General features: G+C 42.0%; 1 protein-coding gene across 8 annotated transcripts in view; it reads right to left on the bottom strand.

Moving 5' to 3' along the window:
- si:dkey-92j12.5 (multiple PDZ domain protein) overlaps nucleotides 1-16,953 on the bottom strand; it is a 58,066-nt gene that overhangs the window by 40,349 nt on the left and 764 nt on the right. For 6 of the 8 annotated variants that reach the window (XM_048197676.1, XM_048197675.1, XM_048197668.1 and 3 more), the window contains exons 2-10: nucleotides 15,810-15,860; nucleotides 15,463-15,632; nucleotides 6,772-6,963; nucleotides 6,464-6,600; nucleotides 6,191-6,362; nucleotides 1,561-1,683; nucleotides 1,242-1,433; nucleotides 264-366; nucleotides 78-166 (exon numbers count right to left, since the gene is read on the bottom strand). In XM_048197676.1, the coding sequence (XP_048053633.1) occupies nucleotides 78-166; nucleotides 264-366; nucleotides 1,242-1,433; nucleotides 1,561-1,683; nucleotides 6,191-6,362; nucleotides 6,464-6,600; nucleotides 6,772-6,963; nucleotides 15,463-15,632; nucleotides 15,810-15,816 (1,185 nt within the window). In that variant the 5' untranslated portion in view covers nucleotides 15,817-15,860. Of the gene's footprint in view, nucleotides 1-77; nucleotides 167-263; nucleotides 367-1,241; nucleotides 1,434-1,560; nucleotides 1,684-6,190; nucleotides 6,363-6,463; nucleotides 6,601-6,771; nucleotides 6,968-15,462; nucleotides 15,633-15,809; nucleotides 15,861-16,060; nucleotides 16,721-16,953 lie in introns of those variants that run through there. The other 2 variants (XM_048197669.1, XM_048197671.1) reach the window with 2 other exon arrangements.

The raw sequence follows: 16,953 nt of genomic DNA, 5'->3' as shown, positions 1-16,953 counted from the left end.
TAAGGAAAGTAAAAATATAGAAAAAGATGTAAAATAAATAAATAAATATAAAATAAATATAAAATTTTGTAACTCACAGCAATGATGTGATCTCCATTGGGAATTTGTCCATCCTGGTCCACTGCACGTCCTTTCAGTATGCTCTTTACTTCAAACCCACTGGCCTCTAAAACACCCATTGTTCATGTTCACGTTTAACGTTCTTAGGCCAAATGGGAAAATAATCTCTTATCTTGCTGAAAGAAAACAGTAAGAAATCATACCTTTGTCCAGGTTTTCCACAGACTTGGAGATGTTGATGCCCAAACCATTTTTGTTGTCATTGAAGCTGACACTGAACTCTTTTCCCTTTTGCTCTGCTAAATTCTGTAGAAAGATAATGTTTCATTTATTATTGGCTCATAACATTTTTATGAATTTATATTTTTAAAGACATAATACAGTGTGATTTATGACAACAATATGTAACAGAAGATAAAGGACCTTCCAAGTGTGATTGAATTTCAAATTTTACTACAAAAACTACATATCTTTCTACAGATTACACTGATTCAATGTCAATTTCGATCAACACGTGTTGTGATTTGATCACAGCTGAGTGTCTGAAAGTGTTAAAGTAATAGTTCTAATTTAATTAGTTTTGAATTTAAAATTTGCCATCTTTTGTTTATCTTCATATTGTTCCAAACCTGTATGTTTTTCTTTTTTTGTAAAACACATGGAAATTAAGGATTGTTATGCAGCTCTTTTCCAAATAATGACAGTTCAGAGTGACCTGGCAAGCTTTTAAAAAACACAGAAATACCATAAAAGCACCATAAATGTGGTGATGGAGGAACTGATTGCATTTTCCTAAAATTTGTTGGGTTCCATGGAAGAATGAACATTAAACAGGTTAATAAAGACATGAAGGTGAGTAAACGATAACAGAACTTAATTTTTTGGGTGAGCTCTTCTGTTAATATCAAATTTTATGGTAACACTTTATTTTGATGGTCCCTTTTGAACATTCTGTTTACTATAAGTAACTTTGTAACTACATGTCAACATATTCTAACCCTAACCCTATCAGTCTACTAATACTCTATTAATACTCTAATGAGGTGCGATGTAGGTGCGACATTACTTACAGACAACAGAATGTACTAAAGGGACCAAAAAAAAAAACAAAAAACCGTGAAACCAAATTTACATATAGTTACATAGACACACACACAATCAAGATCAGAAGCATTTTGCACCTGTTTCTTCTGAGTGTCCTGTTGCTGGGCGACAGTAGGTGAGAGGTCACAATGAGTGGTTTCCCTGGCAATGATAAGTCTCACATGGGAACCAGCCAGACGGAGCTCACGTGCCACTTCCTCACTTCCCATGGTGGACACGTCCACATCACCAATTCTGAGGAGAAGATCGCCGCTTCGCAATCTCCCATCCTGTGTGCACAAACACACAACTACACGTCAAGGGATTTGGCCACTCCTTTTATTTTGAATCTGTTTGTATAATCCAAATAATGTCATAAATTCTAGTGTATGTGTATCCATGACAATTCTCTCATACCCTTCCAGCTACACCAACAGGTAGGATGGTTTTAACCATGGTGCCAGTACTCCTCCCTCCAACAATGCCAAAGCCCAGACCCGAGCCGTCATTCTGCAACTCAATGTGATGAATTTGTCGAGGCTGCGGCACCAAATTTAAAATATAATTCATTGTCTGTATAGGCAAATGCTTTAGTTATGGCTACAAAAACAAACAAACAAAAAACTATTGAACGTTTACACCATTGTTGCCCAGGAAAACATATCCAATTCATTTAACACACGTGGACCTTGTGTTCATCATTAGCGGTGCATGTCACACTATATCGTGTAGGTTGTCACAATGGAACCTGCCGTTAACAGTCTATTACAGGCGGTTTCATTGGACGCACGCGCATTGCCAAGGTTACATGCCTGGCCCAAAGTTAACTTCTGTTCTGTGTTTGTTGAACGGGTCTGGTAGTAACTTTGTCGCATTTAAGTTTGGCTAAGTAACAGTTCTTTTCTTTTACTGGTAACATAATATAAATACTGTAACATAAAATAATACTGGCTAGACATAGTTTTAACTTGCTAGCTAATATAATTTACTTGTTATTTATTTTTCTTGTTATCAGAAATAATCTACTCTAGAGGGACACTGTTGTTATTGATTCTTTGTGGAAGTCTACCTGAAGTTAAGTTTGGGCCACAAAACGTTTATTGGTTCCCTTTTGAAGTGGAACCCAACACTGTTTCATGGAGTTGACTAAGGTTGGGACAATATATCGATGTATCACGATTCACGGATCGATTCTGATATATTTCGAATGCGTCGCGATTCTCTCTTGAATTTATTCTGAGCTTAGTTTTTAACAGCAGATGGCACTCTAGGCTAGTTTTTAACCGCATACTCAAATTATTATGAAGAAGAGTGCTGAAGAGTGATCGTACGTTCGCCTGAGCATACTGTCTCCTCAGAATGCTTTTATGATGCAAGATTAATGTAAACAGCCCACTGCAAACACCCTTGTAATTCGCTTCAACCTTTTTACATCGATTTATTGTCCCAGCCCTAGAGTTGACGCTATGGAAAGGCTCCTCGTGACCCGTGTCTGAAGCATGTGTGTTACATGTGTAACGGAGGCCAGCTAGTAGTTGCTGTGCGAGTAAACCTCACTCCTCTGATCTCAAGAGATGCTCTAGCGACTGACGCTAGGGGTCGCAGCCTTTAGCCTCCTTGTTAGAGCATCCGACTCCCACGCCGGAGACCCAGGTTCGAGGCCCGCACAGAGCGGGGCGAGTAGGACCTGGGTGAGGGGTTACACATGCCAATTTTGATTGGCTACCGCAGTCAGGTGATGTTGCAGGTCACAAGTTTATTTATATAGCACCTTAAAAGCAAAATGAGTGCTGACCAAAGACCAAAAATCCACTGAACATGGATATGTGTGAATGCCCCAGGTCCTCACGCAAAGCACCAACTCTGCCATTGAAGCAAGAAGAAAGATAGAGCTTTTCTCCTTGATGCCCCTGTGATGCCTACTGGGCTTTTTCGCACCACTGTCAAGGCAGTGATCCAGAATTTCAGAGAGACGAAGGTTAAGTCTGCGGCGTTTGAGCGATATATCCCCTTCTTCAGTCGAGGTCTCCCCTCTTCTGACAGTCGAACGACTTTATGTCGACAAATTCTCTAGGAGACCTGTTATTGGATAGAGTGCTTTCCTAGAGGTTCGGCAGCAAAGTTTTTCAGTCCTCAGAAGAGGTTGGGCAGTCACGCCCCTGTAATGATCGGAGAGCAAGGTCAGTGGAGCTGGATGTGACGCTCCATCCCGATGCTCTTTCGCCAGATCTCCCTGAAGAACATTGCCATGTTTCTTAGGTAGAGCAGCCAGTTGAGAGAATGATGTTCTCTCCTGAGGCCTCTCCAGGTCCTTAAAGGGTTAGTTCACCCAAAAATGAAAATTCTGTCATTTATTACTTACCCTCATGCCGTTCCACACCCGTAAGACCTTCATTCATCTTCGGAACACAAATTAAGATATTTTAGTTGAAACCCGATGGCTCCGTGAGGCCTTCATAGGGAGCAATGACACTTCCTCTCTCAAGATCCATAAAGGTACTAAAAACACATCTAAATGAGTTCATGTGAGTACAGTGGTTCCGCTGTGCTCCGATGCTTCATGAAGCAGTGTTTTGAAATTGGCCATCACTAAATAAGTCATTATTTTGTTTTTTTGGTGCACCAAAAATATTCTCGTCGCTTTATAATATTAATATTGAACCACTGTACTCACATGAACCGATTTAAATATGTTTTTAGTACCTTTATGGATCTTGAGAGAGGAAGTGTCATTGCTCCCTAAGGCCTCACGGAGCCATCGGATTTCAACAAAAATATCTTAATTTGTGTTCTGAAGATTAACGAAGGTCTTACGGGTGTGGAACGGCATGAGGGTAAGTAATAAGTGACAGAATTTTCATTTTTGGGTGAACTAACCCTTTAAGATGGGCTGCTTAATAATTTGCTCCCTGGGAGTAGGTTGTCCCTCTGGAACTAATGACTAAGGGTCTGGGTGGCAGTCCTCTAGTCTGTCCCTCCTCTTTGGTTAGCAGACGCAGTGAGGCTGCGATCTACTTAGTCAGTTCTGCCCCTGGGTCATATAGATCATATAATATGGGTAGGTATTGAGCTGCGGATGTTGCCTCAGGCTGTTAGTTCTTGGTCACTAGGGGCCGGTTGCACCAGCTAGACGTACACCCGGTCGTAAGCTTTACTTAACATGCGTTTTAAGTCCTGCATAGAATTAACACCTATTGCACCATCTGGCCATAGCGCACGTCTGAGACTAAATCTTACACCTAGTCAAAGGTAGGTGTAAAGTGAGAAGTCTTGACTTGTTTCCATAGTGAAAATAAAGATAAACAAAAGATGAGACGATAGCACGTCTGGTATGCAGGCTACATGATCAGCGGGCTTTCTAGTGTGAAAGAGTAATGAGAGTCCGCACCAATCCGCTAGATATATACGGAGAGGATAATTTATTGAAAGGTTTCGTTTCAGCAGGTTGCATATAGTTACTGAATAGCTCAATAATTTTTCTTGTTTCACAATCAGAGTAATTTATTTTTCGACTCAGCAGTCATTTTTTATCTATTCGTTGGAGCCAATATATTCAAATTGATAACCATAATAACGCGAACGGCGTCTCAACTAACAATGCTTTAGAACATGCCAGCGTGTACGCGCATCGTCTACGCTAAGCGTACCTGTGCCTAGTCGTAGTTTTAGATGGTGCAACAGGTGTAAATATTAATCGGAAAGCTGGATGTAACTAAGTCCAGCGTAAAGCTTACACCCAATTTTTTTATGTCCAGCTGGTGCAGCCGGCCCCAGGTACGCTGTATGGCAATCTCTGGATACAGCTTAGCCCGCTGGTGATTTCAGCACAGCGAGCAAGCATTTGGACAGTATGGTGTAGTGGTTATTTCGTTCACATAGTTTCAACTCCATGACGCAGTTTTGAGTTCCACTTCGAAAGAGAGCGCCATGTTACGGCTGTAACCATGCTTCACTAAGAAGGGGAACGAGACACTGCATACTTCCAGCATGCCAGCAGACAAGTGAAGCTGATGATGTTCTTTCTAGGTGCCATTATATATATTCTGCTGGCGAGCCTGTGACGTCACCTAGCTGCGGTAGGCAATCAAAATTTGGTGTGTAACACACATGCTTCAGAGTGTTCCCAAAGCATCAACTCTACGACGCAGTGTCTTGTTACCCTTATCAGGGAACCAGCTTTAACCTGAGACGTTTAAGCTAATTTAAACAGTGAAAAAAATTAAACAAAACATTTCATGAAACAGCAAAAATGTATAGAAATACCAAACCACTATTTTGGCCAACAAATATTGTAAAATACAAGATATTTTAAACTTACTGCTAAAGACAACACACATTTGTCTAATTGGACATTGGACAAGTTTTTTTTATTTTTTCCCCTAAAAGCCTAAAACTTTCTGTTAAAGTTAAGTAAATTACATTTTGAATCTCAGATTTCTTCTGAACTTCAGGCTTTTACATTGTTACAAAACAATTCTGTTTCAAATTAATGCTATTCTTTTGTGAAGGATCATGTGACACTGAAGACTGGAGCAATGCCTACTGAGAATTTTTTTTTTTAAATAAAAAAAGTTATTTGAAAGTATAATAATATTTAAAAACATGACTGTTTTTACTGTATTTTTGATCAAATAAATGCAGCCTTGCTGAGCATAAGAGACTTATTTCAAAAATATTTCAAAACCTTTTGAACATTACTGTATTATAATTGGTGAAGGCTGCATTTTATCTTAATAGATCGACTCCCACCATTACCAGGAAATCTTTGAGTGGAGTACAGTCACATGATACTCTGCTTTCACAGCAAAGACCAGTCCTAACAACCTCACATAAAAAAGCTAATGTATAACATTTAAAATGTTAGATGTCCTGCACTTGTGGTAATGTAACCAAATGACTATGGATAAGCTGCATGTCAAAGTGAGGCAGCTATAAGGCATAAGTATAAGATACAATATAAGATATGAAGCAAAATATGAGGCTCATCAGATTTTACACATTCTGGGAAATTCAAGAGATATAATAAAGTTTAAAAAACAAGTCTTACACTGAATTGTCTATCAAGGCTGAATGATGGGGTTGGTTCCCTGGCTACAGTTATGGTTACCACAGAAGCAGCTTCCTGAAGAATTTGGACAGCTTGTTCCTGTGTTACTGAGGATTCAAACAGCTTGCCGTTCACTGCTAGAATCTGATCAGCCTTATGGAGATGTCCATCACTAAGACAGGAGAATGGGGTAAAGAATGGTTTCAAATCAATAATGCGATTCTAATCAATTAAGTTTTGCTATACTGAACTTGCATGCTTGTCAGTTTATACCTGTGTGCTACAGAGTCCGGCTGAATCTCCTGTATGAAGATACCATGATCTCCACCGCCTTCAGTCTCCAGGCCAATAATGCTGATGCCTAAAGCACTTTCACCCTTCTCTAGGTCAAAACTAAGCACAGACCGACCCTGAGAGACATGGTAAGAAAGAATGGATTCAGTCTGTTAGTTTTAGGAGATAGTACTACTGAAATTATAGTATTTATGAAAGTTTGCATGATCAGTATGTTACAGGACACGTATCTCAGTTGGTTTTAAAGACTTGTGTTTCCTGGATGATGGTCTTTAGAGGTACAATACCTGGGCCATAGACTGCAGCACTGAAATGTCCTCTGGGTCGCAAGTCATATGACTGGAGGATCGAAGTCGGTCATTGCGCCGCTGGGCAGAGAGGTAAGAGTCTCTGTATCTGAGATTGCATGAGGGGTGGGACGTGCTCACACCATCTGCATCATCACTCATAGACTGAGGAGGTGGCGTTCTGGGGGAAACCTGTACAAACACACAGCTAGAGTGAAGTAGGTGGCTGGTTGCACCAGCTGTTTGCAAGGCTTTACTGGGATGTAAGTTGGGATGTGAAAATTCACACTATTAAAGGGATAGTTCACCCAAAAATGAAGATTATGTCATCATTTACTCACTCTCTAGTTGTTCTAAACGTGTATGAATTTCTTTCTACTGCTGAACACAAAAGATATTTTGAAGAATGTCAGTAACCAAACAGTTGATCGGCCCCAACTGACTTTTTATTTTTATTTATTTAATTTGTTTTTTTTTCCTCCATACAATGGAAGTCAATGGGGCCCATAAACTGTTTGGTTACCCATATTCTTCAAAATATCTTCTTTTGTGTTCAGCAGAAGAAAGAAATTCATACAGTTCCTTTTCGAAAGGGAACTTCTACTCTGCGCTGACTGCGCTAGGGGAACGTCCTCCGTGACCCGTGCTCGAAATGCCAAAAATCACCACACTCCAATCCTATTGGCCGGCGACAGCCTATCACGTCAAACGGCGCGAACCGTGACATATAAAGGGAGCGCCTGGGGAAACAGCCGACATCCTTTTGTCTTTTCGCGACTGCTTTTGCTCGTGCCTTTTTCACTCTGCCAAAAGAAAATATGTCTGCTAAATCGTTCAGGAAGTGTGCTGATCCTTGTCCCAGGTTTTCTGACACCGGAGGACACACACAACTTGTGCGTTTTCTGTCTGGGCGAGGAGCACGCACGGTCAGTACTCGAGGGTGCTGCCTGTGCTAACTGTGAGCGTTTTTCTATGAAAACGCTCCGTTCTCGTTTGGCCCTCTTCTCGAGGGGAGAAGTTCCACCGCTGCCTGGTGGTTCCGGCCCCGCTCGTGCTGAGCCTCAGCGGCGATTGAAATCATGGGGCTCGCAGGTGGAACTCGCTGAAGAATTTGAGAGGGGTGTCTATCTTTCTCAAGCTGAAGCGACTGACGAGGACGCGCTTCTGGCGGATGACGACGATGTTTTATCTTTAACATCCTCGGACCCAGGAGCGAGTGCTCTCTTGGTCCAAAGCCCCGGAGAGCAGAAGATGGCTGCGGTGGGAGAAGCGGGCGAGCCCGCGGCTCCCGCTCGGCCTCCCTGCGCGGCGTCTTTCGGAGTTGCTGGAAGTTATGGAACGCGCCTCGAGCAGAATGCAGCTGCCCTGGGAGCGCGTGAGGAGGGAACCCGCTCGCAGCAGGTTAGACGATCGTTTTCTCTCTACCCATGGCCCGGCAACTCCGGCGAGGGCCCTGCCATCCAAAGCGTTGAAGGTGACGTCACGTTTGAATGGCAGGGCTTACGCCGCTGCAGGTCACACTATGACGGTGCTTCTGGCGTACCAGGCTGATCTGCTTACGGATCTTGATCAGGGAGGCGAAGACGCGCTAGATCTTGCATCCCACTCAGATCCAGCCCTGGGCCCAGACAGCCGGGAGATCCCGGGCCGTCTCGAGCCGAGGCTCAGAGGCAGGCCCAGAGGGAAAGTGTCACCGCTCGTGCGCCTCCTCCTCCTCGGAGTAAGTCGCAGAGACGGCGAGACGCTAGAAGGAAGAAGCAAGACCTGAGGGAGGTGATCGAGGAGCGGCGCCAGCAGCGCCGGTAATCGATCCCCTCTCTCGCGAGGGCTTTTTCTCGCCCTCGCTCTTCCTTCACCTCCCGGTAGCGTTTGTGACATCTATATGCTGCGGGCTTTACAGTCGGGCTGATGTTGCGGGCCTATGATGATTATATTCCTACGGCCCGCCGTCTGGCTTGATAGTGAAAGTGCTTTTGGGCTTATGGGACTTTGGATTTTCCCCTCCGTGTGACGAATCGGGGAGGAATCTGCGTTCTACGAGCCGCAGGAGGTAAGCCAGGTCCATTTTTCATTCTCAATATAGACCTTGCTTTTCCTGTATAGCTTCCCGTGCATATAGTTGTCATCTTCAAGTTTTTATGGGGTTATTTGGGCAAATAACTGTATGTTAGGCTGACTGTTACAGGCAGGCTCTTTATGGCCGCTTTGTTGTTTAGCGTTGGTGTAGTTTCTCGGCTGATACTGTGTATAGCTAGAACTAGCTTTCGCTATTGTCAGTTATGTGTTGGCCGGTTTTTCGGCCACCTAATGCTGTCGCTCGCGCTGCTTTCTCCGTGTGTTTGGGAATTTGTAGCCCGAGTGTAGCTTGGTCTACATACAGTCCTTAGCTAGCGGCTAGGCTAGAACTAGGTTAGGTGTGTGTTTGTTTACATCCCCCTGTTATGACTACCCCTCTGCGGTTGTATAGTTCCTAGTTCTGGCCTCCTTCTGAGGAAGTTGCTGGCCGTTTTTTGCCCATATTTCCCCTTCATATGTTTATGCAGGCGTGTTATGTGAGCGTGCTTGTGCTGCCACAGGTTACACCTGTTTTTTATGATAGCAGGCTTTTTCCGGCCTCTATATATGAATACGGTGTTGTTGTTGTACTCCCCGGTTAGGGTTTGTGTTTCACTGAGTGCATCACCTGTTGGATCGCACACTCAGGATGAGTGTAGGGAATTTTGTTTACCTGACCTCTCCCGGTCGTTTGCACCACAGCATCTGGGGTTCATTGCTGTTTGATTGTTGGCTATTTGTTTTTAGCCTCTCTGTATGCAGCTTGTTTGGATACAGCGCTGTTGGTCTATGATGCTGGTTACGCTCACGCTGTTTAGCATGTTTTACATTGCCTGCTGGAATGTGTATGCCTAGGCTCAGGTTGTGTAGCTAGTTCCCTTAAATTTGTCATTTTAGGTTATACTGGCCCTGTCATGACCACGGGCCGGTGCCACATGGTTCTTTAAGCAGCAGGCCTCTCCAGGCTTCTCTTATAGCTTCCTGTTGGCCCAGCTACGCTGGTCGTGTACGGGCATCATTCCATGATTGAATAAATGCACTAGCTATCGCCGCGCGCTTTTAAGGTTACAGGCCGCTTTCAGGCCTTCCTTTGCTAGCATGTCGGAGTTTAGCTTGATACTCCTCTCGCTGAGAGTAAAAGATGTTTTTACTGAGTATTTTGTGCGTTTATTCCCTTTAGCTCTAGTTGAGCTAAAATATTTTCCCTGTCTATTAACGGGTTCTATTTTTGCTCCTAGAACTTTAGTGGCCACTGGCTGATGTCGCGTGTGACGGGTAGGCCGTAAAGGCCTCCTGTGGAGCGTGCTGACCTTCGACAGCAAAAGGGATGGTTTCGCCGGCTGGCCGGGTCTCGGGTTGACTATGACCTCCTGTGTAGTCGGTCTGTTCAGCCTGAACCCTGATAACACTGCCACGAGCTGATGCCACGTGCCTGCTGGGATTATAGGCCCATGGGGCCTTTCCTTAGCGCATGATGGCGTATGTTGTACTCCTCTTGCTTAAAGAGTAGAAAGGTACTTCACCGAGTGCACTGCTCGTTGGTTTGTGTTGGACGGGCTGTCTTGTGGGCACTTGCAGCTGTTATGTCTTGGTGTTTGCTCCACCTTGATATGCAATAGGGTGTGGCCCTGCAGGCCATCCTGGGCTACCACCGTCTGCATTCAGTTCTCTGGTGAACTCTGGTTATGTTGTAGGCCCTTTTCCCGGCCTCCATGACTATGTGCCCGCTTTACGGTCTGTCTGTTAGGTTGAGCTTTGTACTTCCCTTCGGGGTTAACTGCGTAATTGTGCTTAGCTCCCTAAGCTGGTTTGGTTGTAGACTTCTATGAAGTCTCCCATTAGACCGGCCCCCAGGCTGGTTTGTGCTCCCCTGGGTCAGGGGTCTTTAGCGCACAGCCTCCTCAGCACCTTGTTAACGGCTAAGTAGATCCTTGGATGAGTGGTTGTACTCCCCTCATACGAGGGTCCATAGCGTTTAGCTGAGTTCCGCTCTCCAGGATGCCCATCTCTGCGTGTGGGTTTGAGTTGCTTACTGCCTTTCGCAGTCGCTCTTTCCTGCTCTCCTCTTTGGAGTTTGCGCTTGGAGATTCTGTAAATCTTACAAGGTTGGCCAGGCCAGATTTAGCTTCGCTGGATCTGGCTAGGCCTCCTTGGTGGCAGCGGGATGGATTTCCCCCCCGAGTGACTGGCCGAGGTTCCTTTGGTTCCTTGGCCACATTCCCTTAAAGGGACCACCCCCTCTCGGGGTGTTGGTTCCAGATGCTCGAGCAGCCTTGGTAGGCTTTTTGCGGAAGGCCTCTTTTAGGCTCAGCTTGGGCTGTTGGCCGTAGGGAATGCTGTCACTGACAGCCTTGGAGTTCTGCCCCCGGTTTTTCCCTGGAACTGCCGGATATGTGTCCAGACATTTGGACTGGCATTCTCCTCTAGCATGGCGGTGTGGGTATATCGTTCCCCTAGCGCAGTCAGCGCAAAGTAGAAGTTCCCTTTCGAAAGGGAACGTCTCAGGTTACGTATGTAACCATGGTTCCCCTGAGAACAGGGAACGAGACTCTGCGCTTTCATGCCATGCTGCGGGATGCCTGCTACAGTCGCTCAAAGACAAGAAGATGTCGGCTGTTTCCCCAGGCGCTCCCTTTATACGTCACGGTTCGCGCCGTTTGACGTGATAGGCTGTCGCCGGCCAATAGGATTGGAGTGTGGTGATTTTTGCCATTTCGAGCACGGGTCACGGAGGACGTTCCCCTAGCGCAGTCAGCGCAGAGTCTCGTTCCCTGTTCTCAGGGAACCATGGTTACATACGTAACCTGAGACGGTTTGGAACAACTTTCATTTTTAGGTGAACTATCCCTTTAAGACAAGATTTATCAGGTTACATGGTGTTTACATTTACTGATCTTTGTTTGATCATCTTTAACCTTGTGTCACTATCAATGTTATTAATGAAAATTGAGTACAAATAATAAAGGTAACATGATTTAGATAAAAATGATCATGAAATATAAAAATAGCGTATTTACATATTTAAATAACAAACATTTATGTTTTATGACAAGTGATTAAATATAAAAATAGAGCACCATTAAAAGGTTTGGGGTGAATAACATTGCATTATATTGATCAAAAGTGACAGAAAAGACTTATAATGTTACAAAAGATTTCTATTTCAAATAAATGTTGCTCTTTTCATCTTTCTATTCATCAAAGAATCATATCACAGTTTCCATAAAATAAGCAGCACAACTGTTTTCAAGAATGATAATTGAGCACCAAATCAGGATATTACAATGATTTTTGAAGGATCTTATGACACAAAAGACTGGAGGAATGGCAACTGAAAATTTAAAATTGTAATATTTTATTTACTATAATTTTTTTTAGTGTATTTTTGGTCAAATAAATACAGTTCTGGTGAGCATAAGAGACTTTTGAAAGGCAGTGTATTTTTTAATTAAAAAATTTCATCAGGCAGGGTCAACATAACAAAGAAAGTGCAGTGTTTAGATCAGTTTCATGTGTAGAACCGCTAAAAGCTCAGTTATTTACATAACGTCCTTTAAAATATAAACAAGTGTAAATGTGACCATTGTAAAATACGTCTAAATGATTGAAGTCTGTCGGGTAAAGCGTTAGCTCATTGCTGTAATTCAGTCAGTTCGCCAACCAACTGTTTATTCCAACCTGGTCAGTAGTTTGCTTACAGATTTAGTATAAACATGGGGTTACATTTCAGTGTTTCAAGTTTAACGATGCAACACACAAATATTTAGTTGTGTGCAAATCAGAGCCATGGCTAAAATTGATTTGAAAAAATAATGTTATTTTTTCTGAGCTTCAAGCAGTTACTGTACATGTATTTGTGTTGCAGACTACACTGACTGCAGGGTGTTTGTGAGCATCTATCGCTTTCTATTTGGTGTGTCATGGTCAGGTTTAACATATAAATAATCCTAATTAAAATGTAAAAATGCAGAATGGTTTCTGCAAAGGTCAAGTTTAGGGGTAGGGAAAAGAAAATCCTTAGATCAGTACAAAAACAACAGAAGTAAATGGAAAGTCCCCACCATTACAGAAACGTGTGACTTGCTGACCCCTGCCTCTCTCTCCTTTCAGCACAGATTAAGTGGTCAGCTCAGGTAAGTAGCTTATACAACCTCAGTTTGGTCCCTGCTGCTGTTTTCAAAGAATCATCTCTCTAAATACTCTAAATACACAAATTGAGGATATGGAGAGGTAGTTGATGAATGAATTCTTAAATGAATTAATTGGCAACCCAGAAGACCATAGGACAAAGTTTCTATGGATATTTCAGAAGGATGACAAAATCTAGTGTACAAAAATAAAGGTTTTTTATGGTTGACCATATGCCACAACAGCAGGATAACAGCACAGCTGGTAACTCTGGTTTTATTCCTGCTCAATTATAATTAAAACTTAAAAAGTGCTTGAAATAAAAATATATGTGTTGTTTGATTTCAACTATTTTCCTTTATATGTAATAGACTCATTACATGAAAAAAATAGCCTATTACATCAAAGAATGCAGCAAGACAGGAAGCGATAAGCTTGATTAAAGAATGACTCATATATAAACACTTTAATATAAAGCTTATGATTATCCATGGCAAGTGGCCTGACCAATCCCCAATAAGCACAAGGATTATCTGATATATAGTTTTGCTGAAGTAGCTACATCTCATGGCATATTAGTGCACCCATAAACATGCAGTTTTTCATGACAAACAGCCAGTTTAGAGCTTCATTTATTGGAGTTGCTCATCTGGCGTCTGCTGCTTCTCTCATTTTGGCCTGCTAAGATTTGAACACAATCAATTGTAGTTGTACCAAATAAATCTGAATGTAACATCTATTGTGTCTACTGTTATGATGATTTCCAAGGAGCTAAATTACCTGAGCTGCTCTTTGAAAACGGGCTAACACAAGCCATTTTCAAAAGAATATTTCCCATCATTACCCTGCACAGTAACACACTCAGAGACACAAACACACACCTAATTCACATACTGTGAACCCAGACCACTTTTCAGACTCTTTATCCTATATCCTTGAATAACCTTTCATGACTCCCACTCATATCTGCTGGCATAATGTTGATGACCACAAAAAATAACTTCGACTTGTCCCTCATTTTATTTTAAAAAAAAAAGGTGCAATATGGAACTTATAATGAAAGTGAAACCTTCGTTCATCTTCGGAACACACATTAAGATATTTTTGATAAAATCCGATGGCTCAGTGAGGCCTCTATTGACAGCAAGATAATTAACACTTTCGAATGCCCAGAAAGCTACTAAAGACATATTTAAAACAGATCATGTGACTACAGTGGTTCAACCTTAATGTCATGAAGCGACGAGAATACTTTTTGTGCGCCAAAAAGTATTCTTGATTTCAAAACACCACTTCATGAAGCTTTGAAACTTTACAAATCTTTTGTTTTGAATCAGTGGTTCAGAACGTTTCAAAACATTTTGAAACAATTATGACATAACGAAGCCTCCTTTACTGAAATCACGGGACTTTGGTTTGATACACGCTCCGAACTGCTGATTCGAAACAACAGATTCGTAAAGCTTCAAAGCTTCATGAAGCGGTGTTTTGAAATCGTTTTTGAATAAGTTTCACTCGTCTTCTGTTTATTATTTCAGCTGTTTAAATCAGAATTTTTGTTTTTTATGGTTGATGGTGTTCCGTTGTCATTGCAACAAAGCTGTAAAATTAGGTATATCTTTACTCAGAAAAGGTTAGTAATGACATTTTTTCACACTAAAATTGTGATATTGAAAAAACATGGATATTGTTTATGTTTTGTCATTGGATGTCTATTGATACAATGAGTATTTTGGCCCTTTTTACTACCACTGTAAGTGCCGCACTGCAACCCAGATGTTTGCTTTTTTTTTTTTCAGAAGAAAAAGAGGGACAACATTACACCACAAATGGTGTCCATTGAGCTTGACATGTAATGAACCCAAAATATTCCTTTAAGACAGGTTTGTATCTTGATTTATTTCAACAAAGAATAGACCCCGAGCTCAGGGTTGACAGGTCTGTGCAACAAAAGTAGCCCAATGGCCAGTCAAAAGTAGCCTAATGACATTTTCTCCATCGGGCGGCTGTAATATCCACTCAATTTGTATGTCTGAGGGGTGTTTTGGGGGTGTTGGACTGTCGAAAATGCACGGGAATGAAAATCAACTTGCAGAAAACATTTTTGCCCATGGCAATAACTTAAAAGTAGCCAATTTCTGTGGAAAAAACTGCCTGAGAATGATGTAGAAAGACAAGCTCTGAATCAAAGCACTGTTTTCATCAGGGAATATTTTAAATGATGTCCATTTTCTAAACCATAAATGCTTTATAAAGTGTACTTACATGTAAAATTCAAATTCAAGTAATATTTCTGGAGCTTAAAATATACTTTTGTTCAATGCACTTCACATCTGGTATAAGGATTAGTTACCATGGTAATGAAAGAGACTATTAATAATTTAATACTTTATTTTTTTTTTATATAAAAAATAACTATATGATGGTAAAATCCACAGTTTAACGTCTGTTGCAGCAATATATGCTTGATTTTTTGTTATGCACTGGGCTGATGTTATATTCCCTGACCTGTTGTTGCTGATGCTGTTGTCCAGTCTCTTGCATGATGAGTATCTGATGGAACAGAGGACTCTGTAAGACACTCTTGAGGAGACTGAGTTTTTCCTCAGCAGGCAGTTCTCCCCTCTTCTTCAGCCTCCGCTGCAGACGCTCCACTGCCAACAAAGCACGCTGTGTGTCTATACACACACATACAAATAAATATATTAATGACATGGGCACATGCAATGACATCAGCTCGTACCCCACATGAGAGTGAGTACAACAAGCTGCATGTAATATTCATACATATGCACTCAAACTGAATGACACACATGATGGCTAAAAATAATATTGTGTTAGGACTTCATACATACCCATCATTTTTCTGCTGTTTGAGTATTGAATTACCACTCTCTTTCTGACATCTGCAAAAACAGAAGCAAATAAATGTCAGGACCATCAGGCATAATGGCAATCAAACTCTTGAACATTCAAGATACAAATCAACAAAAAAAAAAAAAAAAAAAAACAGATTTGTCACTTTCTCATCCTTCTCAAGAGGGACTTAGGTGGATTGCAGCATCTTAATCACGAACTGGCACATTGCACACCTGACAGTCCTTACCTGTGACGTTTGGCAGGAAGTGAGAGTGACGCAATTTGGCATCGCTCGCGTCTGTCTTTCCAACCGATGACAGGCTTTATGAATTGTAATTGTTCACTTCATATCTCACTGATCGCTCTGATAACGCCAGCTGTAATCTGTTATTCATGCTGATGTAATCTGGGTTGGAGTCTCGCACCTCTACGGGAGGTTCTCGCGGTCAGCACGCGCTCATCATGTACTGCGCGAGCGCTCGTGTTTGCGCTGCGCTGCTCCGGTAATGCGCTTACCGGGGAGGCTTAGCAGCTGTAAACGGACTTAAACTGTGAACGACGGTAATTACCCGGGACAGATGTCCTTACTACCTACCTGATAGGGCTTTAAGCGCCTGGCGGTGGGCGGTGTTGTGTACAACAATAGTAACTAAGGGAAAACAAAGGGTTATTTTTAAATCACGGTGAAGCTGATTGATGTGTGATAGATGTGTAAATATGAAAATGAATATGGAAATACAGCAGTAGTTCTGAACCAGGTGGCCTCGGCAAACTTCCAAGGGGTCGCAGAAAAGTTATAGCTAGCCTATACTACAACGATCCTGCATTTCATTTGTTTTGTTTTTCGTTTAGCAAAATAAACTGGCAAGTGTGTAGGCTACACAAAGCTGTTTATTATTTTCATATATTTTCAGGGTGCAAATTATTATAGGGTTTTGTGGAGTGTAGGAGCACAAATTAGGTCAAAGAATAACGAAAAAGGTTAACATTTCAGTAGCCACAAAAGTTATTATACTAAACGAACAAAAATCGCCTGAGTGAGGAGGTAACCATAGCAACAGATGCGATTGTTGTCTGAATCGGATGGCTCATAGAAAAGCATAAGTACTGTAATTATTTCTCAAGTTATTATAGATTTAC

Source organism: Megalobrama amblycephala, linkage group LG7 (genome assembly GCF_018812025.1).
Source record: "Megalobrama amblycephala isolate DHTTF-2021 linkage group LG7, ASM1881202v1, whole genome shotgun sequence".
Taxonomy (NCBI): Eukaryota; Metazoa; Chordata; class Actinopteri; order Cypriniformes; family Xenocyprididae; genus Megalobrama; species Megalobrama amblycephala.
Note: the sequence above shows the minus strand (reverse complement) of the source record. Positions and strands in the feature narration are given on the sequence as shown.